The sequence below is a fragment of the Arvicola amphibius genome, chromosome 2, assembly GCF_903992535.2.
Source record: "Arvicola amphibius chromosome 2, mArvAmp1.2, whole genome shotgun sequence".
NCBI lineage: Eukaryota > Metazoa > Chordata > Mammalia > Rodentia > Cricetidae > Arvicola > Arvicola amphibius.
This window is the reverse complement of record NC_052048.2, coordinates 85,216,130-85,238,675: the sequence shown is the minus strand read 5'-3', so window position 1 is coordinate 85,238,675 and position 22,546 is coordinate 85,216,130. Positions and strand designations below refer to the sequence as shown.

At 40.7% G+C, this 22,546-nt stretch overlaps 1 protein-coding gene across 2 annotated transcripts in view; it reads left to right on the top strand.

The window, feature by feature from the left end:
- Positions 1-22,546, top strand: part of Ccser1 (coiled-coil serine rich protein 1) — a 626,740-nt gene that overhangs the window by 126,353 nt on the left and 477,841 nt on the right. For both annotated transcript variants that reach the window (XM_038318799.1, XM_038318800.1), the window contains exons 2-3: positions 1,634-2,968; positions 4,133-4,314. In XM_038318799.1, the coding sequence (XP_038174727.1) occupies positions 1,663-2,968; positions 4,133-4,314 (1,488 nt within the window). In that variant the 5' untranslated portion in view covers positions 1,634-1,662. The remainder of the gene's footprint in view (positions 1-1,633; positions 2,969-4,132; positions 4,315-22,546) is intronic.

The following is a 22,546-nucleotide window of genomic DNA, read 5'->3' as shown; positions in this document are numbered from 1 at the left end:
TGCAATTTGTTGTTTTTATTTATGTTTGAAATATTGATGTGTTCAAAGTGAAACTACCCATTTGGGAATCCAGTCTATGTTAAGTTTTTCTGAATTAATGGAGGAACTAAGCAAGCAGACGCAGTCTTGGCCATACAAATGATGAAGATGGGAATAGAAAGGAGTGGTGTGAGCTAGAAGGGTAGATCCGGGGCTTCAGACAGCTGCTAGGACCCACAGAGCTTTTCTCAAGAGTATAGGAAATAGGTAGTTTATCTTTCTGCCATTTATTCTTTTGAGCAGGTAACGAGACTTCATGTACAATAAAGTGAAGTTTAAAGAATCTTTTATTTCTGCTAGATTTTATTTCTACCCAAGGACAGAGTTCCCCTTAACGAACCAATGAGAGTAGCCTATGTGCACCACACTGGCCCGGTGGATGTCTCATTTTTTACATTAAATAGTTAAGAGAAGGTTACTTACTATAAAAGATTTTCTGAAAAAATTCCCCGTATAAATTGTTTGGATACTTGTTTAAGTGACCTAGAGCTGAGTTAGTCTTTCAGTTGAGTGTGGATTTAAACAAAAAATGCTAAAGAAAAGTCCAAAAATATCTTGATACATATATATGTCATAATGATAATATTTTGGCAGCAATTATAAGATACTCATTTAGCAAAACTGTTTAGTTCCACTCTAGGGCCCATGATTTCCTTAGCCATGTGCTTCTGACCAGATTTACTGAACCAGTCCTGAATTACCCCTGTGTAACAGGGCTCAAATGCAATTAGATAGTGGTTATTTACTTCTGTAACACACATGTTGCTATTGAATCAGTGAGCATATCTTGCCTGGCTGGCCACTATTGTAGCATCCCAGGGTGTTTACAGCTGGGTAAGAGCATTTATTACTTTTCTCCCTCAGTGCCATGCACAATACCTTTTGCCAGCAAACAGGGAGGAAGTTTCCAGGTCAGTTCCCATTTGATTTCTTTATATCCTGCAACCAAAGTGTGCGGTGTCTTCAGCAATAGGATCTAGTTAGGGTGGGCAGCCAACAGCAGTGGCAATAGCCCATGGAGTATCAAGCAACTGTAAAGAAAAATGGAATAATGAGGCTTGCAGGAAAATGATTGGAATTAAGTAATACTGAGTGTAATAACCTAAGCCCAGAAAGACAAATTCTGCATATTCTCTAGTGTTGAAGTTTTGAATTCATGTGTTTAATATGGAGTATCCATAGAAGGCAAGAAGCTTGAAAGGGCCCATGATACTGGGAGGGGAAGATGTCTTAAGGAGGAAATGGGTATTAGAACACACGTGAAGGTGGAAAGGAGAAAATCAAGAACAAAGGTTTAAACATTGGTGAAGAGGTAGTAGAGGACAGAATGGGGGAGGGTTTAACAAAAAATGAAGGACACATGCAAAAGACATAAATCCTCACCACTGTAAGCATCTTACTTAGCTTCATTTCTGATGCTGTGATAAAATATTTGGAAAAAACAACAACTTAGTGGAAAATGGGTTTATTTTTAGTGTGAAAATCCATGTTATAGTCCATCATTACTGGGAACTCAAAGTAGGACCTTGCTTAACTGGGTCCCAGTCAAGACTGATTTCTACTGACTTACGTTCTGTGTTTTCTCTTTTCCCAGGCTATCACAGTGTACGCCTTGGCGTCCCAATGGGGGACTCAGGATCAAGACGATGTACCCTGGTCTCCCGGTTGCCAATATTCAGGAAAAGTATTAGCAGAAGGCATGACTCTCTCCCGTCTTCACCCTCTTCCGGTAACACAGCTGGTGTCCACAGCTCCTCGCCTTCCAGCACCAACTCTAGCTCAGGGAGCGTGGGGAAACGCAGGAGCATCTTCCGGGCTCCATCGATCAGCTTCCACCACAAGAAGGGGAGTGAACCTAAGCCGGAACCCACCGACCAGAACCTTAGTATTTCCAATGGTGCTCAACCCAGTCACAGCAATATGCAGAAACTTAGTTTGGAGGAGCAAGTCAAAACCAGGGGAAGACATTCTGTGGGTTTTAGTAGTTCACGAAGTAAGAAGATAACAAGATCTTTGACGGAAGATTTTGAAAGAGAAAAGGAACCTTCAACTAATAAGAATGTCTTTATAAACTGTCTAAGTTCTGGCAGAAGTGAAGGGGATGATTCTGGATTCACAGAAGAACAAACTCGCCGTTCTCTTAAGCAGTCAACAAAGAAGCTACTCCCCAAATCCTTTTCGTCCCACTCTAAATTTTCTAAGTCGGTTCCACAGAGCCAATCCAGGCCATTGGTACAGCAGCCTGAGTTTTCTCTGGCGATCGCACAGTACCAGGAGCGGGAACTGGAAATAGGGAGACCTTCCCCGTCTTGCTCTGTGGATGTAACAGAGCACGCAGGAAGTTCCTTACAGTCGCCTCTGCTTTCCACCGACTTGACCACAGCTCAGACCCCTTCAGAATTCTTGGCCTTGACTGAAGACTCTTTGTCTGAGGCAGATGCCTTTCCTAAAAGTGGAAGTATGGCATCGCACTGCGACAACTTTGGTCACAATGATGCTACCTCTCAGCCCATCCCCAATCTCACCGCTATCACAAAGACCACGATGGAGTTTGTGGGGACTGTGCCCTGTGTGATGATGTCTCCTGGGAGGCACAGGCTAGATGGCCGCTGTGGCCCCGAACTGCGTTCTTTACCAGAGACCTCTGCCGCTAACCAGAGGGAAGTGTGGCCGCAATGCGCTGGATCCCCTCTTAGGAATGTGAGCGACACAGATACTCACCTACCACATGGTCATCAAAGAGAAGAGAAACCCACTGAACTGAGGACCAGCTCTCCCAGGACACTGGGCTCTTATGACCCACACAAGGCACTGGGTGAACGCATTAAAGGGGTTCACCCTGTTTCAGATTCAAGGGTAATCCCTTCCTCTGGGGATCATCATGTTTTTAACAAAACGTCTTATGGATATGAAGCAAGTGCTGCCAAAGGTATGCAGAATTTCATTGTGCAAAAAATAATGTGATTGTTCTTTGATCAATTGTTTTTGCTTCATGTCTTGAGTGGAGGCATATTCCCCTTGCATTTAATTTCTTTTAATGTTTGCTTTGATTAACTTTAAACTTATCTCACTTGTGATGGAGGCATAAGTCTGTGATCCTCGTTATTCCTAGCTGTATTATTTATGTTATTATGACCTGAGAAGAAGGTGGAAGTTTACTCTGCTTGAAATGTGACTGTAATAGCATAACTTGCTAGTTAGTGAAACAGAGGCATTTCAGTCAAATTTTTCATAAAGGAAATGTGTGCAATTTCAGTTCTGTTTCCTATGTTCTATTAGCAAGGATCCATATTTTGCTATAAATAAATTCTATCTGTCAAAACAAAAGGATTGCAGGGTATGAAACTGTAGTCCTTGGAGTTAGAAAGCCTGCCAAATTCAAAACCTGCCTCAACGGATGCTGGCCTTGAACCAGCAGCAATCCTCCTGCCTCAGAAGCCCTAATGATAAAATGACAAGTGTGATAGACAGATTTGCTTATGCAATTACTGGGAGTCTTCAACAGGGATTAAACAAACTGTTACTACAAACTTAGACATTTTTCTGAGGTCGAGGGCTTTTGAATCATACTAAGGTTTTTCATACTCTTCTTTTCCTTTTTTAAATATTTTTTATTAAAAATTTCCACTTCCTTCCCTCCTCCTACTTCCCTCCCCTCCCCTGACTTCTCCTCCCCCTCCCTATCCAGGCCAAAGAGCAGTCAGGGTTCCCTACCCTATGGGAAGTCCAAGGTCCTCCCCGCTCCCTCCAAGTCCAGGAAGGTGAGCATCCAAACATACAAGGCTCCCACAAAGCCCGTCCATGCAGTAGAATGAAAACCCAGTGCCATTGTCCTTGACTTCTCAGTCAGCCTCCACCATCAGCCACATGCAGAGTCCGGTTTGAGCACATGGTCCATTAGTCCCAGTCCAACTGGCCTTGGTGATCTCCCATTAGATCAGTCCTACCATCTCAGTGGGTGGGTGCACCCCTCTCGGTCTTGACTTCTTTGCTCATGTTCTCCCTCGGGTTTTTCATACTCTTAAAATGGTACATTGATTAAAAACTCCATGTAAGTGTTGATATTCATTTTTCTTTATTTGTCTTGGGAAAGTTCTTGCCAGCAGCCTCAGTCCATATCATGAAGGAAGATATATAGAGCGGCGGCTGCGGTCCTCATCTGAAGGAACGGCAGGGAATGGCAGAATGGTTTCAAAGCCGAAGGATGGGCATGCTGAAGCCAGCAGCTTAAGAAAGCACAGAGCTGGGTCCTCGTCCTCCAAAATGAACAGTCTGGTGAGTCTGTATGTCCATCTGAAGATAATAAGTAATGCTGTGTGTGCTAGGTTGCTCACTCCTCTTGCAGAATGAACACAGCATGAGTGGAAAATTGAGTTCCATAATCGATGTGGCCAATCAGAGAGGTTAAATTTTCACTAGAGAGTCTCATGGGGTATGACAGATGACAGTGTGCTAGGCAGCCACCCTCCCTTGTTTTGGGGGAAATTGCTTCATTTCTGTTTTAAAGCAAGATAATAAGAATGAAATTCTAACCACAGGGACACCTTAGATATCATGTTTTACATGCATCTCCTCTCTATGACCAGGCCACTTGGTACACTTGACTTGCGCTATTGTCACCTTATAGCCTTCAGTGACTTCCCTCCAGGTGTTCTTCCTCAGGGTGAACCAGGTGCAGGAGCTATGGGAGACATTGCAAAATCCCCACTCGGAGCTTGAACATATTCTAAATGCAAGTGTTGAGCTTGCTTGTAGGCTGAGGGCTTGTGTCAGAGAGTGGATATGGCATTTTTGGTAAGCTTAGATCCTAAGGTAACACAGGATTGTAGGGAAATCTTTGTGACTGGTGTTGGAAGTTGTCAGTGCACAGTGAGGAGCATTTATATAATTCTTGGAAAATCAGAAACCACAGAACAGTAGATGGCGCCAGTAATCCTGGTACCACCAGACCAAAAGTGAACATGCATGTTTGCATTTGACGATGTACATGCAGAAAGCTAAGCACGTGCACCTCAGAAGGTAACAATTCTCGTCTTTTTTTTCTTGTGTATTAAAAACACAGCATCTTTTTGCAGTTGAACTTTAAACAAGAGAACACCCTTAAGAAGCTTTTAAACAAATGCAGTGTTTGAGATTGAAGCTAATTGTTACAAAATATTTTCCTTTCAGAAAACTGTATTATTTTGTATTCTTTATGGGGAAATATTGTTTCTATATTGTTATATAAACAATTTTCAATCCAGTCCACTTAAGAGTTGGCCTTTGAGATACTTTATATCTGAATATTTTTTTTCTGCTCATGCTTAAAGTAAATTTTCCTATAAGGTCAGCAAATCACTGTCTCTAGACTTTACATTATAAGGGCTGGGGTATGTATTGAAGTCCAAGGCTCTTGTTGCCACCAAAGGTCACAGAGAAGCCTGGGACTGGGGCCAAAGTCATCCTGATATGAGTGGCCAGTACTTCCACCTGGAACCAGGGTGTCGTCCTGACCCAAGATGTTGCTGAGGGTGGTGTCTGGGTTTGTAATCCAGCTGCAACTGGAGTCTGTGTTGCTGTCTGTGTCTGTGTCAACTCAGAGGGCCATAGGAACCATTTGTGATGAAATCAGAGGCTCTGCTGAGTCAGCTCTGCCCTTGGCTGGCACTGGGAAAGCTGGCCCTGCCTCACTGCATGCTGCAGCAAGAGAGCTGGTCTAGACCCTCAGAAGAGAGCTAGCCCTGCACTTGGGAGAGAAAGCCCCACCCCTCACCACCAGAAAGGGAGAACTGACTCATGAGCTGGCTGCACTCCCTCTCTTGGGAATGGCTGACCCCAGAGGCCCTGTCTGACCAGTTTGGGTTCTTCCTACCTCTTTGTGCCTTGGATTGGCCCAACCTGCTGAAGCTCCTGAAGGTTTTGGTGCTGTGGAATGATACCCACAGGATCTCCATAGGATCTGCTGCTGGATATCCCAGAGGTGTTTCCTTGGTGTATCAGAAACCAGAGGCCTTGACCCAGAAAGGGACTCACTGCAATGAACATTTGCTAATAAATATGTTTAGACAAAAGGGTATACCATGTGATACACTGCTCCCAATGTCACCAGGACGAATGAAGAGGTGTTGGAGAGGTGGGAAAAGAAAAAAAGTAATGAAGGGGTGTTTTTTTTTTTTTATTTTTTTGCTTTTATTTATTTGCTTGCTTTGTTTTGTTTTGATTTTTTTCTTTTGACAGGGTGCTACAAGGGTGAGGGGAGGATATAGGAAGACTTAAAGGTGAGCGAAATTAGGGTATGTGATGTGAAATTTCCAAAGAACCAATAAAGAGATTATGTTAAAAAAACAAAAGGAATTTATTCTTTTGCCATTGTATCTTCAACACGTGTCTTCGCAGTATTAGAAAACAACCACTAGATGGCAGGATAACACCATTTTCTGTTGGAACGTTTTGGGCTAAGAGCAGGAATCTGGTAAAGCTACAATGGCTTGGCTAAATTTGCAGACTGTTCCAATAGCCAGCACTTTTGAAGTTTTACAGGTGAATTACCAGAAAGTACTTTATGGCTTCATTGTATCCTCAGTCATTGCTTTATATGTCAATTAATTTAAAATATGCTTGATACATCTTTAATATACAATAAAAGGAAGAAATGCTGCGATGATTTAGGCGATTCTAGCATTGACTAATGTTGTGTGTGGTGAGGAATGCCTTTCTAATAATGCTATAATAATAATGGGTTCAAGGCATAGCTGCCGAGTATGCTGCTCCATAGTCACAGTGGTGGCAGTTGGTGTACTCATGAACATTTTGGCTTTCAAAGTATTACCCAAATGCTCAACTACATTGCACCATTAGGTGAGGTTTGTGGTTGATGCTACAAGTTCAGTCAGGAAGTCCAGAGAATTATTCTGTCAGAATCATTCATGTGAGATTGTGGGCTTTCAGGAGACTTCCAGGGTCTCAGCTACACTCCTGGGTCACTGCACACAATGTCTGAGAAGCGCAGGGGCGGGCCAGCTTTCTCTGGTTCTTCCTAGTAAGCTAGTGGTGTAGAATATGTGTTCTCACTCATGTGCTACTGGGAGATTTGGACTCACCCGCAGGTTTCTGTTTAAGCCCGTTAGAAGCCTTTGGTTTTGATTAGCTTTGGGAAATGAGTCATTTTCATTTAGAAACTGCCTGCATTAGTTATAGTTCTTGTAGATGACAACTCGCTTCATGTTAAGTGGTGGAAAGGTCAGTCCAAGAAAGAGATCTGCAGAGCCTGGGCTGTCCTGGCTCACCATGCTCTTCCCAGAAGCATGTGCCAAGCTGCTACTCTGTTCCCTCAGTAATTATTCCTACTAAAGCGTACAACCACACTATTAAAAAGTACATAGTAAAACCCCATTAAAAGCTGTACATATTTCTGTACTTCTCTGTCATTAAAGGAATATTAAGGGTCATAGTAAAGACAAGGAAAAGAACCTTCTCTCTGATTCTGTTGCATCAGTCCAGTTTTTGTTGTTAACACCAGAATACCAGAGAATCCATAAGTTGTAAAGGAGGGGGTACATGGTTCAGGTTCATGGTTGTTGTCTTCAGCTGACCCATTGTCTTCTTGCTGGCAGAGTCCCAAGAGCATCATATGAGAAGAGACAGTGATTGCATGAAAGAACTTTCCAAACTGCATTTAAGACAGACCCAATGCCAAGAAACACCATTTGTCTGTCAGTCCATTCGGGATTCCAGAGCCCTTATGACTCTCACATCCACTCCGCTCCACCTTTCATCACTTACAGTGGCCATTTCATTTTAATGTGAATCTGGGTGCACACACCGTGAATAGTCTGCAGTGCTGCAGGACATCGTTAGAAATGTTCTGTTCTTAAAATGGAGATATTAGAAGACCAGGGCTGCTTGCTTTCTACTCTTGGTGCTTTGCTTTTATGTTTAAAAATGATTTCATTTTTTTTTCAGATACTTTTCATGGGTATGCGTGTTTCGCCTGAATGTATGTATGTGTGCCACATGTGTGCCTGGTGCATGTAGAAGACAAGAGAGGGCATCAGATCCCATGGAACTGGAGTTATGGATCATTATAAACTGCCATGTGGATGCTGGGAACCAGCGCAGGTCCTCTGCAAGAGCAGCCAGTGTGTTTAACAGCTGAGCCATCTCTCTTGTCCTGTGATTTTGTTTTTAATTGGTCAAATCTGTTTCATCCTTTCTCCAAGATCGAAGCTGTCATACGTCTCCCATAGTTGCCCCATCGGCTGGCACAGCTTCACAGCGTGTGAGACTGAGGGTTGATTGATTCTGGATCTGTTACAAATTTCTGACTATCTGAATAGATGCACACGTGGTAAAGCAGAATTGAGGCTTAATAAAAAAAATCAAATTCTTAACAGATCATCACTGCAGTCTTAAGGTTTAACATTTTCTTTAAACAATTTTAAAGCTATTTTCCTATCATTCTATATTATTTGAAATTTAAATACAGCATATTAACTTTACTATGAAAGGAAAATTCTGACTTAGGCCTATAAATATTTTGTTACTATTGCATAACAAAATCCAACAAAAAGCTTCCTAGAATCTAGAAAAAGGAAAATATTTAATATATACCTATTTGTCATAATTTTAACATTGGAGGAATTGTTTATGATTAACTCATGAACCACCATACTTGCCATGTCAGGTCTGGAGCTGTGATTGACAGATGCATCATGCATGGACAGTTTCAATCTGTCAGTGCAATGGTGTGTTTGGATTGCTGACACTTTGCTATTTTTATGTTAATCCAGGGACCCTCTCACTCCCGTGTCAGACTACTTTAACCTCTTCTATTATAGCTTCTGTTGTTCTTAGCTTCTTATATCAATTCTGAAACAAGTGCCCAGTTTTTAGTCTCTTTTAAAAGACGTTTCACTGCTTGTATTCTCAAACTACACTGTTTTACTTTCTGTATGTAGGCAGTTCAGTTGTTCTTATTTTCTCTTTGTCTGTCTGTCTCTCTCTGTGTGTCTCTGTCTCTTCTTCTCTCTGTTGTGTGTGTCTCTGTCTCTGTCTGCCTCTATCTTTCGCTTTATTCCTCCCTTTCTTCCTTTCCTCCCTCCCTCCCTCCCTCCTTCCCTCCCTCCTTCCCTCTCTCCTCCCTCCCTCCCTCCCTCCCTCCCTCCCTCCCTCCCTCCCTCCCTCCCTCCTTCCTTCCTTCCTTCCTATTGTTGCTGTTGAGACAGGTCTTACCATGTAACTCTAGCTAACCTGGAACTCTCTTGAGCAGGCTGGCTTCAAAGTTCCACCTGCCTCTGCCTCCCCAGTACTTGAATTGAAGGTGTGCACATCCACACCTGGCTTTAGCTAGTTGTTCTCAGTACTGTTCAAAGATTAGTTTATGCATCAGTGAGAAATAGAAGAAACTATTGGGCTAAGAGAGACCTATCCGTGAGCTTTATTTTAGTGCTAAGAGTCAGGCAGCATGGGCTTGTCCTCAGACTCCCATGACATAGACCAGGCTGTGGAAGTAAGCTTGGGCTGCAGCATGTCTGTGTACAATTACCTCCTTCATAAAGCAGGTGTCAGAGGGCAGCAGCTTCATCTGGGACTATATAGTATAAGAAGTCATTTTATTGAGGGCCATATTACAGATTCCAGAGTTTCATTGGCAGTCCTAGTATTTATCTAAGTAAACATTTTTCAAGCAGTTCTAGACAATTTGAAATATTCTCACAATAGCAACTGGCTAAAGCCAGGTGTGGAAGCATTCAGCATCGAGGAGGCAGAGGCAGGTGGGGCTCTGAGTGTGAGCAGCCTGGTCTATGTAAATAGTTTCTTAGAGAGGCAGTATAGCTTGCTAGTTTGTGAGGATTGCTGCTGCCAGAATGTTTGCAGGAAACCCATGGCAGGGACCCTACCTTTCACACTGTGAGGAAACTTTACCCTTTCTCCCCGTAACTGGTCATATAGGTCTTGAGCAGCTCCGCTTGGGTAGCAAGTGTGAACTTTGCATGTTCACAGCACATGTTCTGTTTCTGCAAGCTTTCCTTCACCACATTGAACTCTGGCCATCACCCCTCATTTTCCTGGACCTGAGAAACATAACCATCACTTTTCCTTTAAACAAATCTTTCCATTAGTCATGGTCTGTATCAGGGCAGGTGACAACCCTCCGTCAGTTCTTTTCTCGTTTTTCTTTAGCTTCTTTATCGCCCAGCACTGCTTACTACACCATTGTCCTCGAGGAAACAAACTAGCGTGCATTTCTGTGTTTCCTGCTGCCAGGGCTCCATCCCATCTGTGTTGCCTCTCCAGAGGTCAGGGAGTCCACTCTTCTGGAGTTTCTCAGCTGCAGTGGCCTTCTTTCTATTTTGACAACCTTGCCAAACCTTCATCTTTTCTCATAGGTAATTCCTCTTAGAGGACTTGTCTTAGGCATTGTGGAACTTTTCTTTGGTCTATGTTGCCTGAGCTAGCCCTGGTTGATTTTGGTCCTCCTGAATGCAGCATGTTTAATAACATCTTTGACCTTTACCCACAAAACAGAGCAACCTCCCAAAAGACAAATAAAATATCTCCAGACATTGCTTAAATGGCCCCAGTTGAGATGTGGAGTCACGGACTGTGGCAGTTTTCCTAGTCTTTCTACAGTGCCCATCTTTTCCCGAGTTCTGCTAATCTAACACTGTCAAGGAGACCATCTGTGTACTTCTTCTCCTCCGCTTCAGCACGAACTCTCCTCTGCTCACACACTCCCTGTCCTGAATGCCTTTGCTGATTCCTTCTTCAGACCACACTGCAGACGTAGCTGTTTGATGTCCACTGCTGCCCGACTGAGTTGTCTTTTCATTTGCCTGACCCATCTGAAAAATCTAAGGCCTAGGTGAAGATACCTGTGGCTTATGGATTATAACGGACTGGAGCTTGCTGCTGTGTCAGAACTGTGTTGGCAAATGCGCACTGGAATCAATCCATTACAGTTTTTGCAAAGAGGAAGGCTAAAAGTAGTAATTGGTGGAACTCAGCAATGACCTTGAACTTGAGAGCTAGTGGCTTCCTTGCCCTTCCCCCACCTACATTACCTTTCTGATAGTCACATCATACACAGATGTTCTAGCCAGCTGCCACAAAGGTTCAGTCTTCAGTTATCCCCACCTACCCGCACACCATGTGTCCAAAGTTGCATTAGGGCATCTATCCCCTTAAAATAGGACCCTTATTCTGATCGGAGTCACAGAACAGTGCAATACATTTTACTACCACCGCTGGCATCCACATCAGCCTTCCCTTTTTCCAGTTGACAGCAGCTGCAGTTAAGCAAAGGACAGATTGTGACAAAAGTTTCAGGCTTTCCTCATGTGTTAACTGTCTGGGAAGCTTGGTAGCCACAGCCCTGGCTGTCTGCATAGGTCCTGCTGTGGCCTCTGCTTTGTCTACTCCGGTGTACCAGGGACTGGCCTCAGCTGGCACTCCTCCAAGAGAGCCTGCTTCTTAACAACACAGCTTGTTTCCTCGATCTGTTCATTGACCTTAGAAATAAAAGCAAATACTGTCTTTCAAGATGGTAAGTGTTTTAAGAGCCAAACTCATGTCTCAAGTGTGTGTTTTTAGGGTACAGAGTTAGTTCCTCTCAGTCCCAACAGAAAATAAAATTCTTAAAATGTTTTTCAAATGCCATTTAATTGACTTATTTTAGCAGTCCTCAAAATTTCAGGTTTTTCAAAATCAGTTACCTTAAAATTGCTTAGAAATATCATTTGGATAGAACCTTAAGATTTGAATATTTAATATTTGAACATTATATTTTACAGCTTCAAAGACTACTTTAGCTAACAATTTTTATTGTTAAAGTGGTAGGAAAACCCTCAACAAATGTATTCTAGGCCTTTGTGAAGGATTTTTTGCATTTGTATTTTTCATTTTATTAGATGAAATCAAGTTTAAGAATTATGCATTTATGTGAATACTTATGAAACTCAAAAATACATCAACTACTACTAATTCAAAAACATTTTTATGTTAAATCTCAAGGTAATATTGTATGAAATTGTCACAGGATTTGACTTCAAATACAAAATTAATGCTTAAGACAACGTTTGTTGTAGATGACCTCACCTACTTTCCTTGCAGAATCGACTTTGAACTTTGTCTTTATTGTGAGCGCTGTTCGGACTGACGAGTGCAGTTTCTAGACTGTGAAGGAAGCCTTTACAGAGCTCGCTGTTCACATTGATGTTCTGATTTTGTTCTTCATTCTGCTGGGAGAATAACTCCACGAGGAGGATATTAACTTGAATATTTAAACTTTATGAGATTGGAAGTGGAGGGTGACCAGCTGTCAGATAATTCATGGCTTGCATTGGGCTCTGCTTGAGATGAGGCGGTCTGTCTCAGCATGCTGTTGCCCTCGGTGGATTTATGTTCCAAAGAAGTGTGGCTACATGAACACAGATTCAAATGAAAGGGCAATCAGCCACCTGGCTATGGTTCATGAATCACAGTGAGTTTCTCCTTCTCAGTCTATTATTTTTTAATAATAATAATAATAATAATAAAATTATATAGAATATCTCAGAGTCACGTGGGAGCCCAAGCACACGGATTCTAAAGCGTGCACTTGACCCAGCAGCCCACGGGAAGTGCCCATGGCTGATGAAAAGCTGATGAAAAAGGACTGCCCTATAGTGTTAGGATTAGATTTAGAAAAGACAAAGGGGCTGTCGGTGCATCTCTTCCCCATGGCATCTGTCTCTCTGGGAAGTCCTGCTCAACAAAAGGACTTTGGAGTACCCATAAGTTTCATGAAGGGGAGACTGGTTTCTTGACGAGGACTTGCTTGGAAGCCAGCCAACTCTGTGAAGCCGCTGTTTTCAGGATATAGTTTGCTTTCTGTTTTCCGTTCTTTAATTCAGTGCAATGTGGTGGAAAATGCAAGTTGTTAGAATCTTTTTCTCTTGTCTCCTTGCAGGAAGCAGAGCATTAGTTAGCTTTTGGAAACAAGGAAACATTGACCCCTACCAATGATTTCTACAGAGTTGCTTTTCATTCTTGTAATACAAGAGGCAGTTTTTCAAATTTGGCAGCCTGACTTTACCCCAAGATTATTTATATGCATTTTTATATTATGGATATTTTTACTTTAAAGTAGAATACTATTTTTCTTCGATAAAAAGACTAATATTACTAAAGCAACCAATTAAAACTGTACCTTTCAAATTCCAAAACCACAGCTAACAAACAACAACATTCAGGAGAATCACCCAAACTACGATGGCAGCTATGCTGAGGCCACATTACCATGCTATCAGGTGGAGTTAAGGTCAAGCTAGTATATTCCAGTCTGGGACCCTTGGTGGTTGTTTACTCATCTGAACATCAATAGTTCTTGAGGGGCTTGATAGCATGGCCAAGGGAAAGGTGGCTCTTTGCTTATGGCATGGTGAGAAGACAAGGAAAGGAGAGAAGAAGAGGAAGAATTAGAATTTTAGAATGCCGACATTCTATAATGTCAGGTTCCTTACCTGCAAGGTCGCCATTTTAGAGCAGGTAAGAAATATTTGGGTCTGGATTCTGATCATCCCAGATTTAAGTAAAGAATCAAACAGTCACTGCCCCACTCGTTGCAGCAGGGTAGGGCTCCTAAGGAGCCTTTGAATACCCCAGTGGTGGGGCAAAGTTCTGAGTAGATGAGTACAAATCATGTGTGCTCACCGCAGTGAGCTGGCGCTGAGGTAGGCAGAGATTGTTCAGAGAAAAAAGAAAAAGTGTGTTTTACTTTAGAGAACTACAAAGTATCATCATTACTATAATCCTACTTTGCAAATGTTCACCTCAAAGCAGCCTGTGGGAAATAAAATAATAAATATGAGGACTATGAAGGCATTTTCTTTTAAGTCTTTCCTGCAATTTGTTTTTACACCCTTGCCAAATTTCAACTCTCACATCAAAAATGAAATAAAAATATGACTGTGTGTGTGTGTGTGTGTGTGTGTTTAGTTTAAATGGAGTTGTGCCAAGCCATGTGGAGTGATAATGCTCCTCTCGTAGGCTGTCTAATAAAGCCTAGTGCTGGCCATGAGAAATTTTCATGAGAAATTACATTGAGTTGTTAATCTCAATGTAATCCAAGAGAATTTTTTAAATTTCTGGAGCTTTGCTGAAGTCTAACCCTATAGCAGAAGATGCCACTTATTATGAACACAGGACTTGGAGGATCCTAGCTTGAACTGGCCCAGAAGCTTTCTCCAAGAACTAGGTATCATAGTATTGGAAGATGCTCTGCAAGCTGCCAAGCAATCGATAGCCTATTCATCTGTAAACCCTACAGACTACAATAATGACCAGCCTGACAAAAGGTCCCCAATAGTAGAATAGTGCTTTTAACTTGCAACTAGCCAACAGCTGTCTAATTGGACTCAAGACTTACTCAGTAGGAGAGATTTATGCCTAGTACTGAATGTAAACCTATCCAGAAACCAACTGTTAGAGAGGTCAAGGACTCAAGAGGAGAACTGTCTACTGCCATTTTCTAAACCAATACAATTCTTATTTTCTAAATATCTATTCTCATAACACAGATAAGTATAACTCCCACCCTCATCAAAAATACTTCCTTTTGCACTAGATGGGAACTATTACATAAAGACACAGCTTGTCCCTATACAGGGAATAAGTGACTGTGGGCTGCTCAACCTAAGTTGATATATCTGCAATGCAACTTTTATACCTAAGGATAGAAGAACAATGTGGAGGGGAGAAAGATTGTTAGAGCCAGAGGACTAAGATGCTTGCACTGAAATAGAAAACTCCAGATATGACAGGGAAATCTCATCCATAAATTCTCAGCAGTATGCCCACCGAAACAGGATCTGCTCAGTAACGACCCCAGCTAGCTTGCCAATGTGAATGGGCCTCATCCATCAATATACAGAAATACAAGCAATCAATGGTGGATGGAAAAGGGAGAATCAGTTTTCTCAAGGAACAAACCACTGATAGACTAACCAATCCCAAGTGGACATCCCTACACACGTGTGTAAGAGCAACACTAAATGGACTCAATTGTTTCTGTGTATGCAGTACACACACATGCACACACATTCATGTGTGCGCGCGTACACACACACACACAATCTTTGGGGGCCCACTCCTGAATTTTATTTTTAAGTTCATTTATTCTTTTGTAATTTCATACATACATACATGAATGAATTGTATTCAGAACATATTCACTCTCCTCCACAGAGGTTTTTTTTCTGATCTCCATGTAAGTACTGTGGCACACTTGCTCACACACAACACACACACACACACACACACATACACACACACTAAACATAGCACTTAAAATAAGTTTGCACAAATATAGAAAGGGCTGTAATCAATAGTTTACCCAACTCACAAAACATTCAGTACAGTGGTAAGCTTGCTTAAAGACCAGTCAACAAAATGTGTATTTATGTCAGGTTTTCCATGAAGGCACAAAAGCCTACCTAGAAAGCAAGAGAGCAAACTAGAAGACAAAAACAGTGCATGAAACTATAGTCACTAGATATTTTATAAGGATGCTGAAAAATACACACTGGAAGAGGGTATCTTCAAGAAAAGATGCTAAGAAAACAGAGTGTCCAAACATAGAACTATAAAATGAAGCCCTTATTTATAATTCTATGCAAAATCAACTGCAAATCAATCAAAGACCTCAACTATGAAAGTTAAAATGTTGAAACTTCTAGGCAGGCATAGACAGTTTCCTACGAGATATAGGTATAGGAAATAACTTTGTGAACAGAATTCTTTTGCTGAGAAATTAATGCCATCAATTGACAAACAGTAACTAAGAAACATAAAAGTCTTCTGTGTAGCAAAGGAAACAATCAACGAGGACAAGAGGAACCCAAAGAGTGGGAGAAAATTTTATCCATACATTCAATAGAGGATTAATAACCAAAATATATAACAAAAAAGACGAACAGTGAAAGCAAATGACACAGTTCTGTAGAAGGAGCAGTGGGCTGCATTCTGCCACCTGGCTCTGCGTGGCTAGCTTTACACCCGAAATAATTACACGGAAACTGTATTCTTTTAAACACTGCTTGGCCCATCAGTTTCAGCCTCTTACTCACATCTTGACTAACCCATATCTAATAATCTGTGTAACACCACAAGTGATGTCTTACTGGAAAAGATTCAGCATGTTTGACCTGGCGGCTGGCTCCATCGCGTCTTTCCCAGAGAGGAGAGGCATGGCAATTCCCTAACTTCCCTTCTTTCCAGCATTCTGTTCTGTCTACTCCACCTCTCTAAATCCTACCCTATCAAAAAGCCAAGGCAGTTTCTTTATTGACCAATGAGAGTCCTCCATCACAGTTCAAATATGGACTATAGATCTGAGCAGAGGATTCCCAAGAGGTAAAATAAAAATGAGTAAGAATTATCATTAAGGTGTTCATCATCCTTAACAATTTGGTAAATGCAAATTTAGACTACTTTGAGATTTCATCTTAACCCAGTCAACTGGCAAGAAATGCTGCTGAGGATGAGGAAATAGAGACCCACATTCTCTGGTGTAGCTGCTTTAGAGATCAGTGTGAAGAATTCTCAAAGAGCTAAAAGTAGATTTATTACACGACCCATCTATAACCTCCTTGGCTTATACCTAAAGGACTCAATATCCTACTAATAAGATTTTTTCAGCATTGTTTATTGCCTCTCTCTTCATAAACAAAAAATACTCTTCTCAAAGCAAATACTTATTCCATAATTTTGCTCATGGCCAAGAACAGAGAAATTTAGTAGTTATTATTTATTGGGAATATATCATGTGTTGTGGGCTACATGGCACCCATCTATCATCTATTTATCCTATCTATCTATCTATCTATCTATCTATCTATCTATCTATCTATCTATCTATCTATCTATCTGTCTATCTATCTATCTATCTACATATAGCTTTGGGGGTTTTCAGGTCTGGTCTTCCTTTGAAGACCTATCTGGCTTGGAATGTTTTGTGTAGACTAAATTTTCTGAGAACTTGCCATAACCCTCCTTCTTCTGCCTCTCTAATACTGATATTACACGTGTGTTCTACCACTTGGACTGTCATTATGATCTATTTTTATATGGGAAATGCTATTTCATATTTCTAACTCCTTTAAGAATTTTCGATAAAGAAGTTGCTATCATTTTGAAAATGGTTATGTTTAATAAAATCCTCTGCCTCCTATTATTTAAATGGACCCATACTTTTAAGTCTGCCTATTGTTTAAATAGTGTTCTTTCTCTTTGATTTTTATTCTTCCTTTGATTATGGAAAATGTCGCTAAATTATTGTTTCAATTATTGACTGTATTAATTTAACTGACAATTATATGTTAAAGGTCCAAGAAACATTATTTGATTTATTTAGTTATTGATATTGGTTTGGTTAATGAGCTCCATTTATGACAGTGATATTATTTATATTCTAAAGCTAGAATCCTGTGTACATAAAACAGAAAATTAAAGTGTACAGTAACACTGGGGATAGTTTGAAGGCAGTGAAGAAAAAGATGGCTTATACTTTTCTTCTTAGACTTAATTCGAAATCAGTTTTTTTTTTTTAAAAATAGGAGAATAGGAACACATCATTGAAGGCTTCAAAAACATCTAATGAACTTCTGACTGATTTGTTATTATTTGAAAAGTTGTACTGTTGGGCTCTCAATTGTTGGAGAATAATGTCCTATGTTTACATCTTAGAGTACAGGTAATTAATAGAGTTTACTTTTGCTCATTATATGAAAATAATAACTTCAGATTATAATGATAAGGTTGCTAAAATATGCAAAATATAAAAATAGAGATTTATATAGCAAGCAGCCTGGATGATTTCTTGTGCATTTCCTGTAAATGTTCAGTGATTAGTTTCTTTGAGCATTCAGTAGTAGTGATAGCTAGTGGATTTTTTTGTATGATACTGCCTGGAATCAAAGGTGAACACAGCATGCATTGCATGTTGTGCACATTGCATGGAATAAGGCAGCACTTGAACCAGAAAAATAAGTAAAAGGAGAACATGGAGTCAGAAAAATTGGGTTTAACAATATGATTACTGTCTTCAATTTACAGGCCACTTTCTCTCTCTGTCTCCCTCCCTCCCTCCCTCCCTCCCTCCCTCCCTCCCTCCCTCCCTCCCTCCCTCCCTCCTTTCCTTCCTTCTTTCCTTTTTCTTTGAAGGAAGATTTTTGATTTTGATTGATGGCTGGGGCATATACATAAATCGGGTTATCATTTCATATGTTCCAAGAATCTACTGTTGATTTACAGGGAGAAGGTGGGTTTACTACTCAGAACTTGTGAAGGGAGTACTGACAAGGCCTGGGTAAAGCAGCCTGGTTGCTTCCTCCCTTAGGCTGGTTCCTCTGGTTTGTGGCTATATTTTCCTGGCTTTATTGTGAATGCCTTTTCTAGAAATGTCTGTCTTTCATGTGTTCCCAGGCATCTTCCTCATCATTTCAAAAGTAGCCATTCTAGATGATATGAGGTAAAGTTTTTTTTATCTGTTCATGTCATCTCTACTTTTTGAGTTTAATTTACTGGGATTGCAGCAAGAAAGGAAACAAGACCAACCTGTGTTTTTTCCAGTGCATTGATTTCATAGAGAGAACCCACAGAGTTCTGCTTGTGTATAGGATAGTCTTCTCTGGTGTTCTGTGTTTCTTCCCTATGGACTGCTGGGCAGCCATTCACTTGATTTTAATATGAGTAATTAGCAAATGTTTACCAGTGCTAATTAAATATAAGGTATATTAAAACATTTTAATATCATTTTCACATATTAGTTTTAAAGATTAAATAGAAAATTCAATAAACTTGTGGAATTTTTATGTAATTCCTGCTCACATGAATGAATGCTGCATTGAAGTCAGCCTATGGGGCCTGGAGTATTTCATCAGACACTGGTGTCAGCAGACAGTCATCCTTGGCAGCCTGCAGCCTTGAGCCTCCATAGACTTCCCAGAAGCTATGCCAGCAGCTAATATATGAACATTCCTTTTCCATCTGGCTAGCTAAACCACTCACTGTATTGGTTGTTCAAAATTTATGCTGAACATTATCAGTTCCCAACAGCGAACCCTAGAGGTCCTGAACCCTGGCTTTCTAGTAGCCATCAACCTGGACAATGAGATGCTCTCCTGCTGCATCTGACATCAAGTTATCTTGTGTAAGCATCACAATGAAAATATCTCTGTGAGTACCACCACTTATTGTGCCAGACAGAGCAAGGAGTAATGTAGACTCCAGGCTCTTTAATATACTAGTGCCCCCATTTCCTTGTGGATCATACTGTGTCAGAGAGCAGGTGCAGGGAGCAGAGCTGTGCTCAACAACAAACTGGATATTTGATCTGTGAGGACGACACTTGCACTGACCTTATGGTGCTCTCTCTCACTGGGTGTTCTGTGTGTCTCCACACTGTCCATGTGTACAGGATGCACTGGGAAGGGACTGTGAGCACCCACAAAAGGCATCATAGTGAGGTCTAAGGAATTCAGTGGTGAGCAGACAACACAGCAGCTGGGCAATGACTGCAGTGGTGATCTGAGAAGCACACAACCGCAGCCCCCAGAATTTCCTCTCAAAAAGCATGTAAATTATACTCTTTCCTTCACAGTTTTGAAATGAGGAAATTGAGGGACATGGGCATTAATTAATCATGACAAGTATGCTAATATGGTGGTTTTTATCCACTTGTTCAAGACACTTGACATTTCAAAAACATCGAGATAGAAAATAACTTTTATTTTTTATGCTAGATTAGTAACTTTTACCATATTATTAATAGAAGCAAATATTTGAAAAATAATGTCTTCAAGTGACATTGAAGAGTCCATTTAAATTTGAAATAAAACAAATGCTATTTACATCCCAACCGAAAATTGTTGAGCTAGAGCATCATGTCACAGTTTTGTAAATCTCTTTCTTCTCTGGATTCATAGGAGGCGGCTGGGACCTCATTTGTCTTGACATTCTGTCTGCTGCAATATATTGCTTTGTGAAAAGTGGTGAGACTCACACAGACAAGCAGCTGGTGTGGGTAGCTCCTTAACATTCCATTGACAGTGGAATCTGAAATCATATTGATAAATCTTTCATGCTTTTAAATAAAGGGTAATGCTTATATTCATGATCTTGGAAGTCCCTTTCCTATCATTATTTTAGAGGTATATCATATTCATTTCCTCTCTGGATGTTGGCCTGTCTTTTCTTTCCCTTCTAGGAAAAAAAAAAGTTTACACTGACTCTTCTCTGACCCTTTCCTGATCATTCCCAACTGTGTTCCAGATCCTCCTCTCATGGGCCCTCTGCCTTGAGCAGCAGCCTTTTTCTACATTAACTTCAGATTCTCTCCAAGGCCCTGTGTGTTTATGCTGTAATAGTATGCATTTGTTGCTGATGAGATTTAGTGATATTGCTTGCACCTTTGAAGGTATGGGTGGGCTGGAGAGGTGGCTCAGAGGTTAGGAGAACTGACTGTTGAAGGTATGGGTAAAATCCCTAAAAAATAAGTAACTTGTGTCCAAGACATAAATGTTTTGCTTGTTGAGACATGATTTGAAATACCGAAAGTATGACTCTAGATTTTATTCTTGTAGCAAGAACTATAAAGGATGAAATACAGAATGCTCTTGATTTGCACGGTGTGGGGTTTCTATGTGTGTGTAGTCTGTGTATATATTTTCCTGTGTTCATGGGTATATGTGCACATTATGCACCATGGAAGTGAATCATCAGAGGTCAATGTCAGTCATTTTCTACCTCCGTTTTTGAGGCGAGGTCTCACTGTACCTAAGGTATTCTTCACTGTACCCGAAGTTTCCAGCTGGACTACACTGGCTAGCAAGGACACCCCCTGATCCAAATCAGGCTCTTTTTTGCCTCTACTGCTACAGTACTGAGATAACAGGTGTTTGCTGACTGCCATGCCTGGCTTCTCTTATGTGGGTGCTGGGGATCTGAACTTGAGGCTTCATGATTATGTGGTAAACCCTTGACTGACTGTCGTCTCCAAACCTGACTTTGCGGTTTTTGATCATTTACTGTTATTGGTGACAGCATGAACTATTGATGGCAGTGACTATATTCATTTATCTAAGATTAAGCTGATGAACTATTATTTTGTTCAAAGACCCTTCATTTTTTTAGGACACTTTTCTCTTGGTTACCTATTATAATTAAATTTTTCGTTAAGTTTGGCAGTCAGGGAGCATCTTGTATTTGCTCTCTTACTGATTTTTATAGAACTTTTTTTTTTAAATATATTGTTCCCAGTTTATGACAGCACATCTCAGTGTTACTGTTTAATTGATATCTTATTCTTCTTCATTAAGGATTTGATAAAAAACAGCATATAATGTAGCAAAAGGTACATATCAGAATTTTCAATACCAGTTATGCTATCATGCTTTACATGAAGATTCAAGTTTATCAGATACAAAGAAGTAAGTTTAATTTACAGGTGAAAAATGAAAACATTCAGAAAATATTTTTAATTTTTATACCCTGTAAGTTAAATTCACTTCTCATATAATTCAATTATTACATGTTTACTTACACTTAAATTACGTTTCCTTAATACTTCACTGTTTGTCTTAAGAAAAAATGAATGTGGTATTGGTTTTCCATTGCTGTGATAAAGACCATGACCAAATGTAACTTTTGGAGGAAAGAGTTTATTTCACCTATGCTTTCAGATCACAGTCCTTTATGAGGAAAAGCAAGGGCAGGAACTCAAGGCAGGAGACTGGAGGCAGGAACTGAAGCAGGAGACTTGCGGGAACACTGATTCCTAGCTGGCTCCCCGTGGCTTCCTTCTACTCCCAGGACCACCTGCCCTGGAGCGGCACCACCCACAGTGACCTGAGCCCTGCTACATCAAATACTAATCAAGAAAGTGTCTCACAGGCTTGTCTATAGACCAGCCTGATGGGGATATTTTCTCTCAGATGACTCTTGTGTTAAGCTGACAAAAACAGAACAAATCAGAAATAAAACCAAAACCAAAAACAAACAAACAAACAAAAAAACGCAAAGAAACAAGACATTTCCTACAGCTGTTTCTTTTTCCAGTTTGCTTTTTAAATTTTTCTTTTGCGTTATTTACTTGTCCAAAACACAAACAATTTTCATTTTCTCAAACCTTAGAAGAAAATCCTCAAATTGTGTTAGTTTCTGCCTTGAAACAATGCCCTGTCCTCATGGCCCTCCAGGAGGACTTAAGCTCTCGCTCAACCCCAGGATCCAGTTGTTGAGATGGACTAGCTGCATTTCTCATATCTAATTTATTTTTAAAAAAGCACCAAGATAGTGCTATTTCGTTGTTTAATTATTTGATTTTTGTTTCCATTTTTTGCGGTCCTGAGGCTAAAGCCAGCGCTCTGCCTGCGGAAAGCACTTTCTTCATCACCGAGCTGAACCATGTCCCCGAGAGTGTTATTTAAAACTGCTTCAGAAAACTGACTGGGCATTCACAGAGATGATAGAAATCCAGCACTTGTCATAT